The sequence below is a fragment of the Varroa destructor genome, unplaced genomic scaffold, assembly GCF_002443255.2.
Source record: "Varroa destructor unplaced genomic scaffold, Vdes_3.0 BEIS01000005.1, whole genome shotgun sequence".
In the NCBI taxonomy this organism is placed as follows: Eukaryota; Metazoa; Arthropoda; class Arachnida; order Mesostigmata; family Varroidae; genus Varroa; species Varroa destructor.
The window spans coordinates 32,331,701-32,349,325 of NW_019211458.1; the positions used below are offsets into that span (position 1 = coordinate 32,331,701).

General features: G+C 39.1%; 1 protein-coding gene across 10 annotated transcripts in view; it reads left to right on the plus strand.

The window, feature by feature from the left end:
- Stim (stromal interaction molecule) overlaps positions 1-17,625 on the plus strand; it is a 37,937-nt gene that overhangs the window by 2,813 nt on the left and 17,499 nt on the right. For 7 of the 10 annotated variants that reach the window (XR_002673905.2, XM_022808441.2, XM_022808445.2 and 4 more), the window contains exon 2: positions 14,295-14,372. Coding sequence is in view for 7 of the 10 variants with exons in the window: in XM_022808441.2 (XP_022664176.1) it covers positions 14,295-14,372 (78 nt within the window). In the remaining 3 variants the exon portion in view is untranslated. Of the gene's footprint in view, positions 1-6,192; positions 6,289-8,398; positions 8,586-8,855; positions 8,881-14,294; positions 14,373-17,625 lie in introns of those variants that run through there. The other 3 variants (XM_086990146.1, XM_086990147.1, XM_086990144.1) reach the window with 3 other exon arrangements.

Consider the following 17,625-nt stretch of genomic DNA (forward strand, 5'->3'; position numbering starts at 1 on the left):
GCCATGGCCAGCTGCGAACATTGTCTACGGCCAAACTGCTACTACTACTTACCTGGCTTACGTACAGCGTTCGGCTCGCGACGTTGCGTCGGCTGTAAACTGTAGTCAAATGCTGTTTTGAAAGTAACATTGCAACATACAGCGACTTTAGAGTAGGGACCCCTCATCAAATAAACATCTTATAGACGACAGAACAGACAACTTTCGCCCAACGACTGATGACTTTGACCAATCGAAACTTCGTAATGGTACTCGTGCCAGTAGGTAATTTTGTTTACTTCTACTTAGAATCAAGACTTTTCAAATGATGCAAAGAGTGTACAGCGGACAACGCTTTAGATCAAGCCTCAATGCACCTAAAACAGTAGAAAACCTGAGATATATATACTCAGAGGTGTTAGACTAAAGTGAAACTTATATAGAGCTTCATCGATTAGTGAAATTTATGTAGAGCTTCCTTGATCTGAGAATCAATCCAGTGTTCCATCTAATGTTAAATACTGTTATGAACGTATGGGGTAGATAGTATAATGGAATGTCATGTGCACTTTTTTATTATTATTACATTAGCTATGACATTGAATGAGGGAGACGTATACTTCTTAGCAAATACTTTTTATTGTAGCTATACGTTCGAAAATCGTACGGTTCATGATTCCGCCGAATGGGACCGAATCACATGAACGCCACGACCACTCGAACTCTTAACCTGGAAAAAAAACACTGGTCGTAGAAAAGGCGTCCCTGTCGTTCGGAAGTCAAGTGGCCCCTCGTGGTTTCGCAGCGGGTTCATGCGGTTCACTGCTCCCGGAATGGCTAAGGCCATGTATTTACTCTGGCGCAAAACTGTTTTAAGCATTAATATTGAATAATGAGTTATCGTATAATGTCCAAAGATGGGAAGTGTACACATTAGCAAATCTACAGCGACGGTATATCAGTACACGATGCTCGTGTGGCATATGGTATTAATCAAAGCATGGAGGGGTCTGGAATAATGTGGGATTCAATAGAGCACAGCGGCGCTGATATTAGCACACATTGTTTTCAGTCGTTTTCGGGATGCATGAATATACGGTACTTATAGATAATTGTTCATCTAGATCTATAAAATCAATAGCATTACATTCCGTACAGAGTGTTGTTATACTTACTGAGCTACGCACAGTGCCCGGATTTTTCTAAATTTATGGCCTGATCACGGCTACAACATTTGAGAAGATGTCGAAGAGACAGTCCTTCATGACGATGGACAAGGATTAAGGATGCCTTTGTCTCATCTCTTCAACCAATGATACTAATATAGGGTTCATGACTGTATGATTGCTCTTCTGAGGTAACCGTATCTGGGTGATAAATTTCTGACACCATAACATTTTTTTAACTACTCGCCTATGATCGAAGCAGCGTGCAGTCACATCATGAATTATTTTAGTGCTACAATGAATTGTATTTTCGCAATCAGTAGTAGCAACAGCAGTAAAAGTTAATTACTTCATTTGACTCGCGTTTAAAAGCTGCTGATACTTTCCCCTCATCGAGTCCGCAGATACGGCAAGAAAAAGTAAGAACTTAACTTTAGATAGAAAAAAAATAGGTTTTCTTATTTTGTGCAAAGAGCATGCTTATGAGTCGCATATGTTACAAATGTTACATGTGTTTAGGCCATTGTTCCTGAATGTTTTGCGTGGTTGTTTTGACAAACGAGCTACAAATTTTTGGTTACGATATGAACGTTAGAATTGGTTATATACGTAGTTTGTGAATACTATAATATCTTTTACTACGTTCACAGTGGGAACAAAGATGATATGTCGAATGCACGTTTGTATTCATGCAGCATCCAATTTCCGCGTATTGTATTGAAAACAAGCTCATCAATTGTTTCATAGCGTGATCTTTATTATCCAGTTTCTCTTAAATAATCATAACTTGACCCATATTTCTGCATGATAGTGCTGCTTCTTTCTGTAGGTTCAGCATCAGTTAGTCGGTGTCCAGCGTTAGCTAAGCTGTGCCGCTTTGACACGTTATCAGCTAGGTTTTGGCTGCCAATTCATCAAGGGCTTAAGGAAGAATAACAGGCTGCAATGAGAGTATGCTCACACGGATGTAACCGATTTATTCACATACGTTCTGATAAGAACGAACAGCAACATTTCATTATTGTGTGATTGGGTGTCATGCGTACTTAATCATAACTAATATGTCGCAAATGATTAAGTGCTTAGTGTTTCTTTTGCGATACGTTCAGCAACAAATTGTCCCGAGTGCTAAATTGTAGGGGGCAAATGCTGCTACATAAAGATTTTGGCTAAAGCATTAATTGTTACGTGATCCATACATATGCTACGTATTGTTGCTTTTGCCGTACATTTATTTGGTACAACCGAAGGAGAAATAAGTAAAAAAACGATATAATTTTATATCGAATTATCTCAAAAACGGCTACACTCATAAAACACCAATTAGAATCATGTGATCAATGAAGAGAAATTCTGTTGGTTGGGACAACTTTTACTGTTTGTAAAACACGAAGAACAACGAGAGAATAAAGCACTACCTATTCAAAGTAAAACAGTGCGTCAAATGGAGCTGTATCTGACAGTAGCGACGATTTAACGGGCCATTCAATGTTAACATTTTGATTTATCGAAATAATTGTTAGCCATGAAGGAGATATGTTTTCCAGCCAAGATGACCAATAGTTTGACTATGCAGAAGACTAGCTCCCACTCCATAAACCGGGTTATGGTTATACTCCACTTGCATCTGTTGAGTTCAACCGTAACTTCTCAAAATAAAAATATACTCCGCTTATGTTATCTACCAGACATTAACAAACCAATATTAGAATTTTATTCATGTAATCACTAATACAATTCCGCCGTTTAACTGGCTTTGAAAGTGGTTGGTTATAAAAGCGTCATTTTATTCTCATATTTGCGTTTTATAGTAGCAGAGCAAAATGCCACATTCCGCACGATGGTCCCATTATTTTACACGGATGATTGATTATATTAGCGATCCACTAAACGATGCGGCCATTTGCCGAAGGCTACCGCATCGATTATAACTTTGCATTTACGAGGCGTGTTGTATAAGTAGCCGAAATACATTCGTTTAACAACTAGGGCAACATATCTAAGTTACTCGCCTGTTGTGGAAAGCTGATAATCCGTTTTCAGATAACCAATTTCTGCCTGGCAGCCTAAAAATGTAATGATATTTGTATTCTTAATCCACGTCGACACCATATTTGTTTTTAAAAGCTGTAATCGTTGCCAACGTGATGGATTGATTAGAACAAAGGCCCCAATTTTCTCTTTTTAACAGTAAAAATTACTTTGAAGAAAACAGCCGTTGATTTTGTGTTGAAATAATGAGACACGAAAGCTTTACGACATAGCAACATAAAAGGGAATCTGATCTAAGCAGTTGGGAGCCAGTGGCAAAGGGGCGAAAAAATAGAGCAAACGACTATTAATGTTGGCACCGGCTTATCAGGGGTATTTATTCAAAATGCGTATCAAAGGTATTTATAGGAATTTGAAATTTCTTTAAGTTAATTTTCAGGTAAATTAATCTACTTTTATTGGTTATACCACTGAACTTAGTCCTCAATGCTCAGTTAGCATTACGAAGTTAGCATTGACCCCTACGAATCGTGGTACTAATAAAAAAGCGAGCAGTTACTTTTAAGCTAGTTTTTAATAACTTCGGGCAGCTGAGTGATAATTTAGCTCAAACGACTATGCCCAATCAGACAGAAGAATATAAATTTATTCTACAAATGAAGTGTTTATGAGAATGTATAAGCATTCCCATATTTTTCATTTTTTCCACTTGTTACCTATGGTTAAAGGAATCTTGCGCTTACTGGTCTTGTCTCGATAATTATATTTCTTTGACATAGCATGCACGAACAAATGAAAGACTCCCCAACTCTGTCCTGGATTACTATCTTAAAAAAATGTTTACCCAAAAAGAGTCTCCAAAAATTTTGACTTGAGCTTTTCTCTGGGAGTGTCTTTGAAACACCACCTAATCGAGAAATTTAACGAACACGATCTGTTCCTCTATACTCAGTCAAAAATATTCCGTTACAGAGTGACATTATGTGCAGGTTTATTGGCTAGAACGCAACTTAATCAGCTCATCACGCAACATCATACACGATTGTCCAGAATACATATTCCTCTTATGTGTCTTGTAATTCCACAAGTGAATCTCAATGATTGCACCTTTGATGTTCTACGAATCTTCATGAACCCCTTTCTTTCTCGAAGAGAAAGCTTGCACCGATTATCACCAATATACTCTAAAACAGATACTTGGCTCCTCCTTTATCATTATTATCATTGTATGCGTTGCTTTCATCGGGGCGGGGGGGGGGGGAATGCGGCGGTGTCGGTGTCACCTCCCTTTAGTCCAGTTGGTCTAGTAACATCGCACCGTTTGTGGCCATTGCGCATAAGTTGATATTAATATAAATGCTCTGGTCGCATTGCGTTTTGTTGGACAGTGCTTATGGCACTGTGAACATCTACATGCGCTCCAGTTACTTCACGTGGGCTGACATGGATCAAGCCTCGTGATTCGCAATCGTTTCAGCTGCGAAGCAGGAGCGGCAGAAGTACTTCCAACAAGCAAGTAAGTTACCTATGATTTGTCGTTTGCCAGTTATGTGGCTGCAGCTGGTACTTGGTAATCGCTTGAGAAGAGAAGCTCCTTAGACGAAATCGGCCAAGATATTGCTTGTGAATGTCGTTTATGTAGGAAGAGTCGCAGCCGTTCTTTCGCCACTTAAATCATCGCGGTAACAATGAGTCCAGCTTGACCAACGCTCTAACTGTGTTCGATGCAAGTAAGCGAACAGTGACGAAAGCAGTTGTTGCCAAGACTCGGCAGAACTCCTCTAATTGGCTTCTGCTTTTATGTTGAGACTTGGATTTAGCGAATGAGGGGTCGCAATAGTGCGGATGCTGGCTACTTGAAATGAGGCAGACGTATGTTGCATTGAGCGTTGGTTGATGATCTCACGTGGGAGAAAACATCTGATGTCCAAACATCGCCGCCATTATCGGCTCATTGGTTATGTTATATTTAATAACGTCGTAGTTGTGAGTACGAGATGCTCTTTACCAGAAGCTAGTGGAATTGTGTTTTGGCTAAGTGGCAATCGCGCCCGGGTGACACGTTGTACCCTGATCAGACTTCATTTGCATAAAGTGCGAGTCCTCACGCCTAGATTTTTATACTACTGTTTCCGTAGTTAACATGCAGCGGTTTCTTGTTGGCAATGCATCTATACGAAAACGATAGTTCAGAAACAGCAATGGGATATAAGGTCGTTTGGTAATCTGCTAGTAATACAGCTCTAATCTGAGTCACGTATTGTGCGATTGAGGGTGTATATGTGTGGAACAAGGTAGTGCTCTTAGCGGTGAATATCGTTCTTAATACAGTGTATGAAGTGAGATCGGTTGAGTTCGATAGAGTAACTTAGCGTATATTGATGTACTTCCGTACACGGGCTACTAATATTATCTGTATGTGCATAATGTCATCTTTAGAATGACCTAATGCTGTCGCAGATGGCAAGACATTGCAGAAAAGCTGCGACTGGCTTGCGGATGTCGTACCAAAGGATCCACATGTTAGTATTCGCCTAATACAATCGTATGGGATAGTATAAGGCTACATAGTGAGTTTAGGTGGCACAAACGCATCGACGTGTATGGTCAGGTAGTTCATAAGTAAAGAGATTGTTGATTTGCGATTGATTTGGTGGGGTTGAGCCTTTAGCTTGGTTTAAATTGTGGTGCATGTTTGCCTACTTAATTTAGGGACATGTAGAAAAGAAATTCAGATTTGAAGTTGAGCGTCGACACACTTTCTTTTGTGCTGGTAGGATTCAACCGCGAAACAGAAACCGGCAATATTGGTCACAAAAATCGGAAGATGAATTAATTTATCTAGATTGATCCCTGAAAAAATTGTGATGACAATGGCAGACGTTAAGCAACCATAACACGCTGAAGTAACAAACTTTTTTTACGAAATGTTTTAATAACGATCAGCCCTGAATTATAAATATTTGTTGCTGTTGGATATATACGCATTGATCATCTTTGTCCTACGAGACAACAGAGTTCGACTTAATCATATAAATATGATAACAATCTGTAGGTAACAACAGCGTCAGGATTGCTTGACTTCAGAACCCTGCTCGAAAAGGCATTCCTATTTGGATCGATGTGCTAACTAAGCATCGCCTGTTTTAAGGTAAGGTAATATCTGTCCTCACGTTTTCTTCTTATGGCTTTATCAATTGTCACATTTAAACGATTATCTACGGCCGGTGTAGTTATGAAAAACACTAAGAAAGATCTGAACATATGCCTGGCTTTCGGTTAAGTGGTGTGCAGTCAGGATGAAAGCAGCAGTATGGTCGTTCATCGCGCGTATTGGCTGCGAATGTTGTTTGATCCAAGCTAATATGCGTTTCAAAGCTTTGCTTATACAATCCGCTGTTGTTAATTGGTATAATTATTGTTTCCATCTATCGTCCCTAGCTCTGCACGGTTATGTCAAGGTGGATGGACGAGTTTGACGACTTTTGTCCACTCCGACAGTTTGTCTAATGACCGGGCTCTGAAAAGTTCTGATCCGTTCTGATCACTACCATGTGGGTCGATATTCCGATTGCTGCGATTTACCGCGATTGAGCTCCAGATCGAATGGAAGCAATCACAGAGTCTGAAAGAATGGCTATCTGACAGCATTCCCTCATGCGTGAGGAACACGAAATACACATACGCAGTTCCTAGCAGTCTATCAGTTACAACATTTCCTTGAACGTTCGCAGGCGTAAAATGTCGTGGTCCGCGTTGAGTTTCATCCCACTTTCGACGATTATAGAATTAGATAAATACCCAGGTGCGGCAATCAGCAACTAATGCAAAAAAAAATAGCTCGTCGGTGTCATCACTATTTATCATTGCTACAGTCTAACCGTAGCATCAGCAACAATAGGTGTTGTAACAATAAGCATGCTGATAATTATGATTTTTATTAGTCATCAGCGTAATCATTATAACATTTATTTTAATGGTAACTCAATGAGAGGGACTCAATAATATATAAAACGCTATGGCTAGAATTTTTGCTGATCTGTTGGTGAAGCTGAGTTTGTCAAAACTCAAAAGATAACTATCATGTTTTTCTTATCATGAATTATGGTTGTTTCGTTAAGAAGTAGAACGGAAAGTTTAAACGAAATTGAGAAGATTTTTTATGTCAGTTTAGTTGTTCGCCGTCCAATTGGCGATTGCGCCGCGTTGTTATACGCATATAAATCTGCTTTTTAAATTTATCCTGTGTTGTTAAATATTCTGATAACTCCGATATCATGAATACCGCCGTTAGCCGTAAGCGCTTTAATCGTGTTTTCTATTTTATGTAAATGTATAGCATGAGTATTAGTCAATGCCAATGCATATTAACCGAAGACCATTATGCAACATTTACTACAATCAAGTAAGCCAACAAAAACATTTTTCTTGGTGGCTAGGCTCGTTTTTTTATATCTATTTAAGGACACTAAGGACACTGCTATTAGTCGCCAACATTATATGTAGATAAATATATCATTCCATTTTATTATGAGTGGCATCTGTACTAAAAACAAAAACTCTGAATAAAGACATAATTAGTACATATAAGCCTACCTTTTTTCTTTTCTAGACTGCTCGAAGCCGGAAATATGCTACCGTTCAGGCTTGAGCAATCAGCGGAAACGACACCAACGTTTTTTTATTTTGATATGTACACGCTTGTTCGTATCCATGCGCATGTCCTGTAACTTTTTCGTGGTGTTTATGGTTTGATGCTTCATTCACACTGCATCCAGGCTACTCGTTGGATTACTGATTGTTTAACACCGATGTCGCTTTATATAATAGTGGTTGCGCCGCATTCGTTTGTATTTTCTCGGCGATTTCTTCTTTGACTACAAATACTATGTTTTCGAGTGCTAATGTCAAATGCTTAATAGACTCATATGACATATCTACATATGCTTCTATGTACACTTCGATTCGGGGTGTTTATGATTGCTTGCTTCACTCGTGGTTTAGCCTAAGTCGCTTGAGGATGACCATTCGCGCTCTATCAACGTCGAACGAAGCGCGAAGATAAGGTTGCCTGAAGATGTCGCATCGTCGAAGGGCAACACGCGCCGTACGAATCGTACGTGTACGAACCGATAATATGCGTTTGGTGTTGCAGGATACAAGCCTTCTTTCCTTAGTGCGCTGGCTGATGAGGGTCTTAGAAAGTAATTTCATTTTCGAGCTCGTTGGCTGGACCTCATTTGTTCGTTCTCCGAGCGCTGAGACAGTGCTTTGCTTATAGGGCCTTTCTGCGAGGCAGGATGCAAGAGCATCTAGGTTCGATATGTCAGAGCATAAACCCTGTTTGTCAAAGGAGGCGATATTTTCCGTTTTGATAGGAAAAAGGCCCGCAGTTAATTGTTGAACTGTCTCCCAAGTGAGTCATTACGGAACAAGCTAGGATTACCGGTAAGCGTCATTTTACTAACAATAAGCTTCAGGCATGGCGCGGTCCTTCGGTAATACTATGGTGAGTGTTCTTACCTCGGAGTCTGTTGTTGTGGCGACCACCTGCGGTTGCTTAAAACGGGAGTTCTATTCTTACGGGAAGAGGATAGACGTGTTTGCCAGCGTCAAATTGGTGCACGCGATATACTGAGTATTCATCAAGGATATTAGCATGCACACACTTAAGGACTATTAAATGTAGATGTCAAATATCTATACGATGCCAAGTTGTTCCTGCCGGGTATGATGCGAGTAGGTTAGTTTTAGCGTTTTTGCTGTTGAAATTATATTCCCACATAGAATAAATATATGTCCGTCGCCTGTTAACTAAAAGGAGAGTCACATTATATTTGCATGGTCCAACAGCGGTGAAGCAGGCTTGCGTTACTTGCGAAGGCCGGCTCGCCGTGAAAATAATCGGTGCCCGTCTACCGATAGACAAATTTGCCCTGCGGTATAACGATTTAGTGTGCATGACCTCGACGGTGCCTGTACAAAAGAACTGTTGCCTTTACCCGACAGTTACAGCAAAAAGGATAACCGGGAAGTCCCTTGTAAACCTTTTTATTGGATTTATTATATCACCAGAAATTTCTTATGCTGCCAATATGATTATTTTTTTTATAATAAACAATTATATGTGAGTCATTTGCTAGTTTTGGCTAGTTGTGCCCAGGTATCTGCTGCCTATGTGCATAGACGACATGAATAGGTGTACGTATGTTATCCTCCTCATGTTTGACGCGTCTTAGTTAACTAACTAATTGGGCTTCTTAAGAATGTTATATAGCTTATGTTCGGTAAAACCTTGCTGCACGTAGATAAACAAAAGCGAACTTCATCGATAAATACCGACTGTAAAACGCGCTACTGTAAACGTATCGTTATTAGCAACGACTGCCTTGGGTCACAGATCAATAATGGAAATGCAAAGTAAAGCCATTATATTAAATAGTGAGCTGTTAAGTTGGCTTTGCCGCTTATTCAGAACCTCTTATAATGTATCACGGTTGTTGTCTAAAATCGACTCAAGCTTTTAACCGATGTGTGCATCTCCTAGCAGCTAGCATTCCTCGACAGTACCTCTAGGTCGAGCTCAAGCGGTCGTTCACTCCCGGTCTTGACACTTTTTTCACAAACCAACGTTCGATTTTTTTCGTCCACTGCAGAAATTCTTTTCAATGCTTCACGTTGAGTCTGATCTCAGAGAAATATGAAGTATAACAAAACAGGGTCGAAAATGCACCTTTCTCCAGTATTATGCGAAAAAAACAGGGCTCTTTTCTTAGTCAAAACACACGCTTTTAGAAAAGACCAAAAGTTTTAAAATAACGATGCACGCAAAGGAGATAATTAAGATGAAAAAGAAATATTTTGAACAACATAAACACGCGATGACTTAGAGTCCAAACCAATACTTACTTCTAAGATAGAATGGGACATATTTGCTTTTCGTGTTTGCTTACTTTCTACCAGCCGTTCGATGTTTTCTTTAATGGCAATGAGCGCATTCTACACTGCGTTTCTGCAGTGCATTCCTTTATGACAGAAGTTAGTCTTCCTGACCACGACATCGCTCAATTCCCATGTGACGTCGTTGTTTGTAGGCGTCTTAGCTCTATCAACTAGTCTTTGAAGGCCAGATTAATCATCTGTTTACTGCTTGTACTTCCCACAAGTTAGCAGTGGGTAAGAAATAAGCTTATCTATCAGCAAACTCTAAAGTCGAATAGGCTGTTCGATACATAAAATGAATAAGTGTAAATTCACTAAAAAAGATTAAAAAAAAATAGTGTAATCTTCGAAGTTTTAATGATTCTACACTATCAAACTTACAAGTCACGTGTAGATGAACCTATTTAAAGTGCTCAACGGCGTGTGCCTTGACGTGAAGTTGCCAAACACACATGCCATATTGAGGGCTGGATATGCGGGACGTACGCGATTTTTTTATTAACGTAATAGCAATAACAGCAATATGCTTCAAGCTCATACGCTAACGTAATACATTAAATAAATGTTTCTATGTGATCTTTATCAACTATGAAACACCTATAATATATATTCGTTTTCGAGATGTCTGTTAACAATGTTGGCCAACAGATGTATCAACGATATTGAGAAAAATAACATTAGTATATTATTGTGAGCCTTTCTTTTATCTTATTTCGAACGGCATAGAATTATCAGCGTTACTATTAAAGTATGCCAGCTCGGATAGTTAAAACTGTTAGAAAACTGTGTCTGCTTATTTCCGCATAGGAATTTTTGAATCGATCGATGATCGAAGGCCATGCCTGCTCCACCGTACGTGTGTGCATCCCTAGAAACGTTCACAATTAAAGAGGGCAAGATTATACCGCGATTTCGATCTGATTCTTGTGGCATTTCAGTATGTAAATGATGACCCGTAGAATTAAAGCGTCCGACATCTGAGAGCAAACTCAGTGAATGCGACGATAGAAATTTAACGAGCGAAATAGAAAAAAAAAAAGTCTTTGGCGCTCGGCTGTTTAGTTTGATAGTGGCTTGAGAGTGCTTAACTATATTAATTTTTTTACTTTAATTTAACACCTTCATAGCAATGAACGAAGCTTCCTCGATACTAGAATTTCTAGGACAAAAAGACACGCGTCTCACTGATTCCACACGATTACTGTATTGATCAACAGATATTATCACTGTCATTTTACGTTTCTTCCTAATCACTCCAGTTTGTTTGTCGCGTCGTAGCATATAGCTTGGCGATTAAACGCGCAGCCTTCCAAGGTGGATTTGATCGCCAATATATATATATATGATGGATAGTTGCACGACATAAATTTGACTAACCACCCACTCGTTCAGCCAGGTCAGGAGGTGTCTCATGTTTTTCGCCATAACAGCCCCTGATATTCGCTTACTATCTCCGCGCAGTTATAAGGTTTTTTTCGTAGAGAGACGTATTTGGCGTTGTTTCCTTGTTTGGTCTGCATCTGTACCTTTGTTCAGCACTGCGCTGGACAGCGTCAAAGCATTGCGTACGGCTGTTTAATACGATAAGCCAACTTATTTTGATGTGCGACATAAATAATACGAAAGATGAGCTGACACCGATAGTGTTAAGGATTCACTGCGTCAGTTTTTGTTTTGTTTATTGATGAGCTTTCACTAGTACTGCATGGTGTAACATACGTCAACGGGCAAATATGTTGGGTCGTATCTAGAAAGACGTTTGAACAGGTTTTTAGTTCAGGTAGAGCTGTTAATACAGCTCAGTTCAGGTCGGTTTGGGTAACTGCGTTTATAGCTCAGGATTACTGCTATTATGATAGCATATACTAACCTATTTCTCTCAGACGGCGTCGCCGTTTGCAGCTTTTTACACACAGGTGAAGCCTGCTGTTGCTTATACTTAGTATAAATATTATTAGTCAGTAAGATTATAGTAGTTACAGAGGAACGCAGAAACGCCCCTTCAGCTGAATCTTCTCCGGAATCTGTCCACCGTTCAGCTCCGGCTGGATGACCCATCAATGTGCAATATTGCAGTGTTCAAAGACTCCACAGAGGAGTTAACCCGTCTGAGGGGAGGATTATGGCCATTGTGCACGCGAAAGAGAGTCACACGGACATGTAATTATATATGGCGTACATCGTTCGTGTTTAAAAATGCGATGACTAGTAGTAGAGTATCGCTGATAATGAAGTACTATTTTTGCTTTAGTTTTGTGCTACAAACTGTCGTCGGTTGCCTGCGTCGTTGCAGACACGTTTGCCATAGTTAGCTCACCTTTCATATCAGTTATTACAGCTTCCTTTTAGTTTGTTGGTGAACGAACGAAGGTTCGAAAAAGGAAGCATTTGTTTCTTCTTAATGACATATCTATCCTGATCCTTTTCAATTGTGTTTCCAAAATTTTTGCTGTGCCGCGACATTACAATGGAACAGACATCGAAACTTTCTAGTAGAAGGCCAGATGCTAATGACGATGACAGTGAAATTTCTAGCTTTATTTAGTTGAAGCGTAGCGGTCGAGTTGCCGATAAAGTACCAAACAACGGCAGGTTTTGGCCTATATTCTAATTTGTCTATATTCTAACCTTAGGCCACTGTATAGAGTAAACAGCTATCTAGTAAGATTAAATAGGAGAGGGCAAAAAATCCACTAAGAAATAACGCGCTGGTAGAGGTACATGCTCGTTCGTATTCTGATTGTTGAATAGAGGCGTTTTATTAGCTTTTATAATCCATAACCCTTTCGAAAATGGACGCGACGGGATTTTTAAAACTAGTTAAATATTTTTTTGTTTTGGGAGCGCTTTGCTAATAATCAATTTGAAGAATTATAACATAGTTGGAAAAGTTATTTAAAAGAATATCAAACAGTTTGGTTGACTTCTTGAAGCTTCCTACAAAAGGGACATACGATGCAGAAATGTTTAAGTTTTTCGTGGTTTCGTATCTAGCATAAAAGAATCCGCATTTGCATGATAATTGATGATAAACAACTTATTAGGATTAATAATATTTTTTTGTGGTATTTTTTCAACGGATGTGGTTGAGTAATTTTCATGGCACTCTCAAGGTACAAGAGATTTTTGATAAAATATATAAAATCTTCATATACTAGATTTCAAAGCTTCGATAAGTTTGCTCATGGCCGCTGCCAATGTAACAGCCAGACTGAGTTGATTTTCCTAATACAGTATATACAAAAGACGAAACGAATAGCAGCCAAACAAGTCTTTAGGTTCATCATTACGTAAAAACCTTAATCATACGCATATGAATACATACATGAATGAGTCTCTGATGTATGAGGCTCATATAAATGTAGTTTTCGCATGTCGCTAGCTATTCAATTCTAAATTAAATGTTTTTTTTTTAGTTATTCAAATTGTACGGAGAAGATAGATTGTCGTTTATCTGTAATGATCTAAATTGTATTCATGCAACCGCTGCATCGTATTCGACGGTTTGCAAATGATGAAAATATCCTACACGCATGTCGTGTCGTGCTTTGGTGTGTCTTCCTGTCTTCATGACGATCGATAATGGTTTATCCTATAGCGTCGATAAGAAAATTTAGTTAATTGACTGATCACAAATTGAGTACTCTGATATTTTTGTCTGTATGACAAAGTTTGGTGTTTTCTAAGACATAGGTTTCCGTTTGCTTGCATTCCCTCCTGTTTTACGTGGATTTCGTCTCTCCAAAACGCCGTGTCGCGTGGGGTCTCCAAGTAAATGGGCGAGGAACTGACCACATTACAAACATGTCGTAATGTTGTACATTCATCCTCGTGTTTGGCATGAGTCTCAACATGCTTGTCCGTTGCTTTTAAATATATTTTTATGAAAATTTGCTTTTTTATTTAATCGTGTCTGTTCACCACTGGTCTCATTAATTCGCGTCATATACTCGATATTATGTAGGGAGGTTTCACCACCTTGTAATGGTCAGGTAGGAGTCAGGGATTTTCATTTGCTTTGTCAGCTCTATCGTCAAAATCGACCGGATTAAATAGTAACCTGTCTATTATTCGTAGGGTGAGATAAGGATACATTCATGATCTCTGCGACCAAATTCATCTTTTCCGGAAACATGCGTGCTTCTGATGTTTGTATGCTGACTATATTGTAAACTGTTTTTTGTTGTTGTTGCTATTGTTTTTGTCCAATTTCAGATGTGGAGTCTTCATCTGTAGTTCGTCTCTCGGAAGTGGCGTCCTATGACACGGACAGACGTTCTCCAGCAACAGCAAGTACGTTCGATAACACCATTATTTTTCCATGCGCGTTCAATTATAGACCCGAAATTAAATTGGCTTAATAGACTAGCACGTATAGATCTGCTCATATGGAAGGGGTGCCGTATTCGGATCTGGTTGCTTCATGCCATACACGTATGAAATTCGCTCGTATTTTACCACGTCTAGTATGGGCGACATTAGAATTAAACATGTTACATTATTATTATTATTATATTTACGTCTGGTTTATTTCCATTTAACTGTTACCTTTTACTACTATTTTTTTAAGGTTTAACTGCGTTTTCTAGCTAATCAAAGTATGGGCTTATTGAAAAATTCTGAAAAAACAAGTCATTCTTAATCACAATTCACCTGGCAACGTGGCGTGACGCAAATTTTACTTCTTTACGTCACAATAATCCCCGAAGTTAGGCATAAGCTCAAATAAAGATGTTCACTGGGAATAGAAAACATTTAGGATATGTTTCAAGTTACACAAGCTGTCCTTTTGCTTTCAATTTAAACTAAAACGGTGCGTGCGAACAAGTTCTATCGCTAAAATGTTAGTTAGCCAAGGGCCGTAGTGCAATAGTAATAAATATGATAATTTAAGGAAATTTACGCCATCAGATTGGGAAAGACTCGAAGTAATGTTCTAACGCTTAGATATACTTAGATGCATAGGCAAGTTCTTTCGGTAAAAACGCGTGTTGGGTGGACACGTTCAATTTGGTCTGATCGATTCCACGTTAGCTCATTTCTAAATCCGTAAGTTAACGCTTTGTGAGGGAAAACCATTAACAGTAAAGAGCTACGGTTTTGTCAGAAGGACACGAGATCATTCTGCTAGTGACCTGTCAACATGTATGTATTAATAATTATACAGTCGCAGTATGTGTTGCTCAGGACGTATTGACCTGAAACTATTTAATCACGCACACAGTTGAGTGTGACATAGTTGACAATGAATAATTACTCGGCACGGAACAAAAGTTAACTGGAGAAGTTACTTATATTTTTGGTTGTACACGAGTAATCAAGGTTCGAGGCCTGCTGTTGAGTGCCTGCGCCTGCAGCAGCCGTAATTGCAGTGAGCGATTTCCTCGTAGTTAAAATGTCTAATGCTGTATCTAGGCGATACAAATTTTTATCACCCTAATATTCGGTATAGTCAATGGGCTGCTGATTAACTGTCGAATGCTTCGTTGCATTTAAGATCGTTACTTTTTTCGAAATAAACAAATTAGGTTAACGTATTAGCTTTATATGCTTCTAGTCGCTAGTTGTTTCGAAGACCGTATAAGGCTTAGCATACATAGTTTCTCAAAAAGCTCTTAGGACGCAGTAGTGTCAGTTCCCTGCACGTTTACGCAGGCGGGGCACACAAGTTATTTTCTATTAAAATCGTAATAGTTTAATATTAAAAGCTATAACTTTTATTCGGTATCATCATTTGCTGAAATATGGGGTTTCTTCCGTTCAGCTCAAACGCAGATTGTAGCCGACGTAGGGCCGAGTATATACTACAGTAAAATGAATGATATGCACCTATCATTTAGGTGAGTAAAGATTTTCAGTAGCTTTTACAACTCATAAAAGTTACTTCATCAAACAGTTCCCTATGCGTTAAGACCGTAAAAATATATATATATCTATATAGATATATATTGAGCACCCCAAACCAATACATTATCCGCTACGATTTTCGTTAAAAATAGCCGTGGTAAATGTTATTGTCTAATACTTTCAATGATTAAATTAACTAATCTTGAGGGCAAATGTTATGATGATCTTTATTTCTCGGGATGTACCTCACTTGAACAGAGCTTCTAGGCACTGTAAAACAACTACGAAAACTGGTCGAGAAATGTTGACAGTTTTTAAACAAAATGGTATTAGAAAATCAGATGTGGTAAATATTTAAATCAACTATTAGCTAATTAAGTGCCATCAGAGAATAATAAATTTTAAAGCAAAAATACTATTTAGATCAATGTTCTATGATTCAGTTTCTATTTCTGAAAGGTGAGAGTCCTGGTGGAACATATCAGACGCCGGTAAAAACAGTTAACCAAGAAATTTGAAACAAATACGAATGACAAGTACATGCCGTCTGACAGCGCTGGCATCAGAGTGTGATCAGTACATCTGACGGATGTGTACAAAAACGCACGTCTGTTACATACACCATTTCATCAATGAAGAGTAGATTGTTCTATAACCTTCTATCAAGCGTTCAAGGCATGGTTTATTACATTTGAATGGACATATTGGCTGCGATACAAGATTGAAACATACTTGTTTGTTCACGTGAGAGTCCCGTGCAAATGTCGCCGTGACTGCTGCCATGGGATGTTAGCGATAAACAACTTGCAATAGCTTGTTCGTAGACTATTTCGCAAAGGATTTCGATTGTTTCTAACAACGTCCCACTGTAGCTGTCCACCCGCATTTGCGCGAGAGAACCCGTTTGCTTATCGGTGACAAGCGACATACATTTTGGTTTTATCGGTTACATCACGCGTCCGGGTGGACGTGTCATGTCTGCACAGCGACATCGTTAGTTCAGGTAAAAGATCGTCAATAAAAGCGCAAAATCCGAATATGTTGGGATGACGCGCTTTTATTGACGCTTTTACAAAAGTAGTCATCGGAGCTGTGTGGGTATTCGCCCGTGGACTGTGAAGATCTATTCGTCTACGTTTTCTCACTTGCGACCGGTGGCAGTTCAAGTGCAACGAGCGTAGGTGAGACTTTGTGATATATGTATATATATATATAAGCACAGAGGAAATCAGATCACAAACCGTCTTATTTACACAGCTGTGCCACTGACCCTCATCATCATTGATTGTTGCAGCAGTAATAGCAACAAAAGTAAGGCGTAGTCGGGAATCATTGCAGTTGGCAACATCATTCGAGTAAGAAAGAACAGGGATTCCCGACCACTTTAGTGTCAGCAGATGTTCGATAATAGACTCGGATGAAAGATGACATCGCCTCGGGTCAAGGAGTAGCATTTATATACATAAGTGTTTTGTTTGTTACACGCACTCGGCAGCCAAGAGTTAGTTGGTTGAGGACATTCACGGCTAGCTGGGCCGGCTAGATCGAATTTGATGTTAGTGATCTAATCTTGTGGGATAATCCTTGACTGAGATGAGCAGAGGACATCGTGGGGTAACTTGGGACAGACATGTAGATTTATTTTGAGCTAGGATTTTGTTTGCGATTCCGAGCGCCCAAGTTCATAATTATATATATA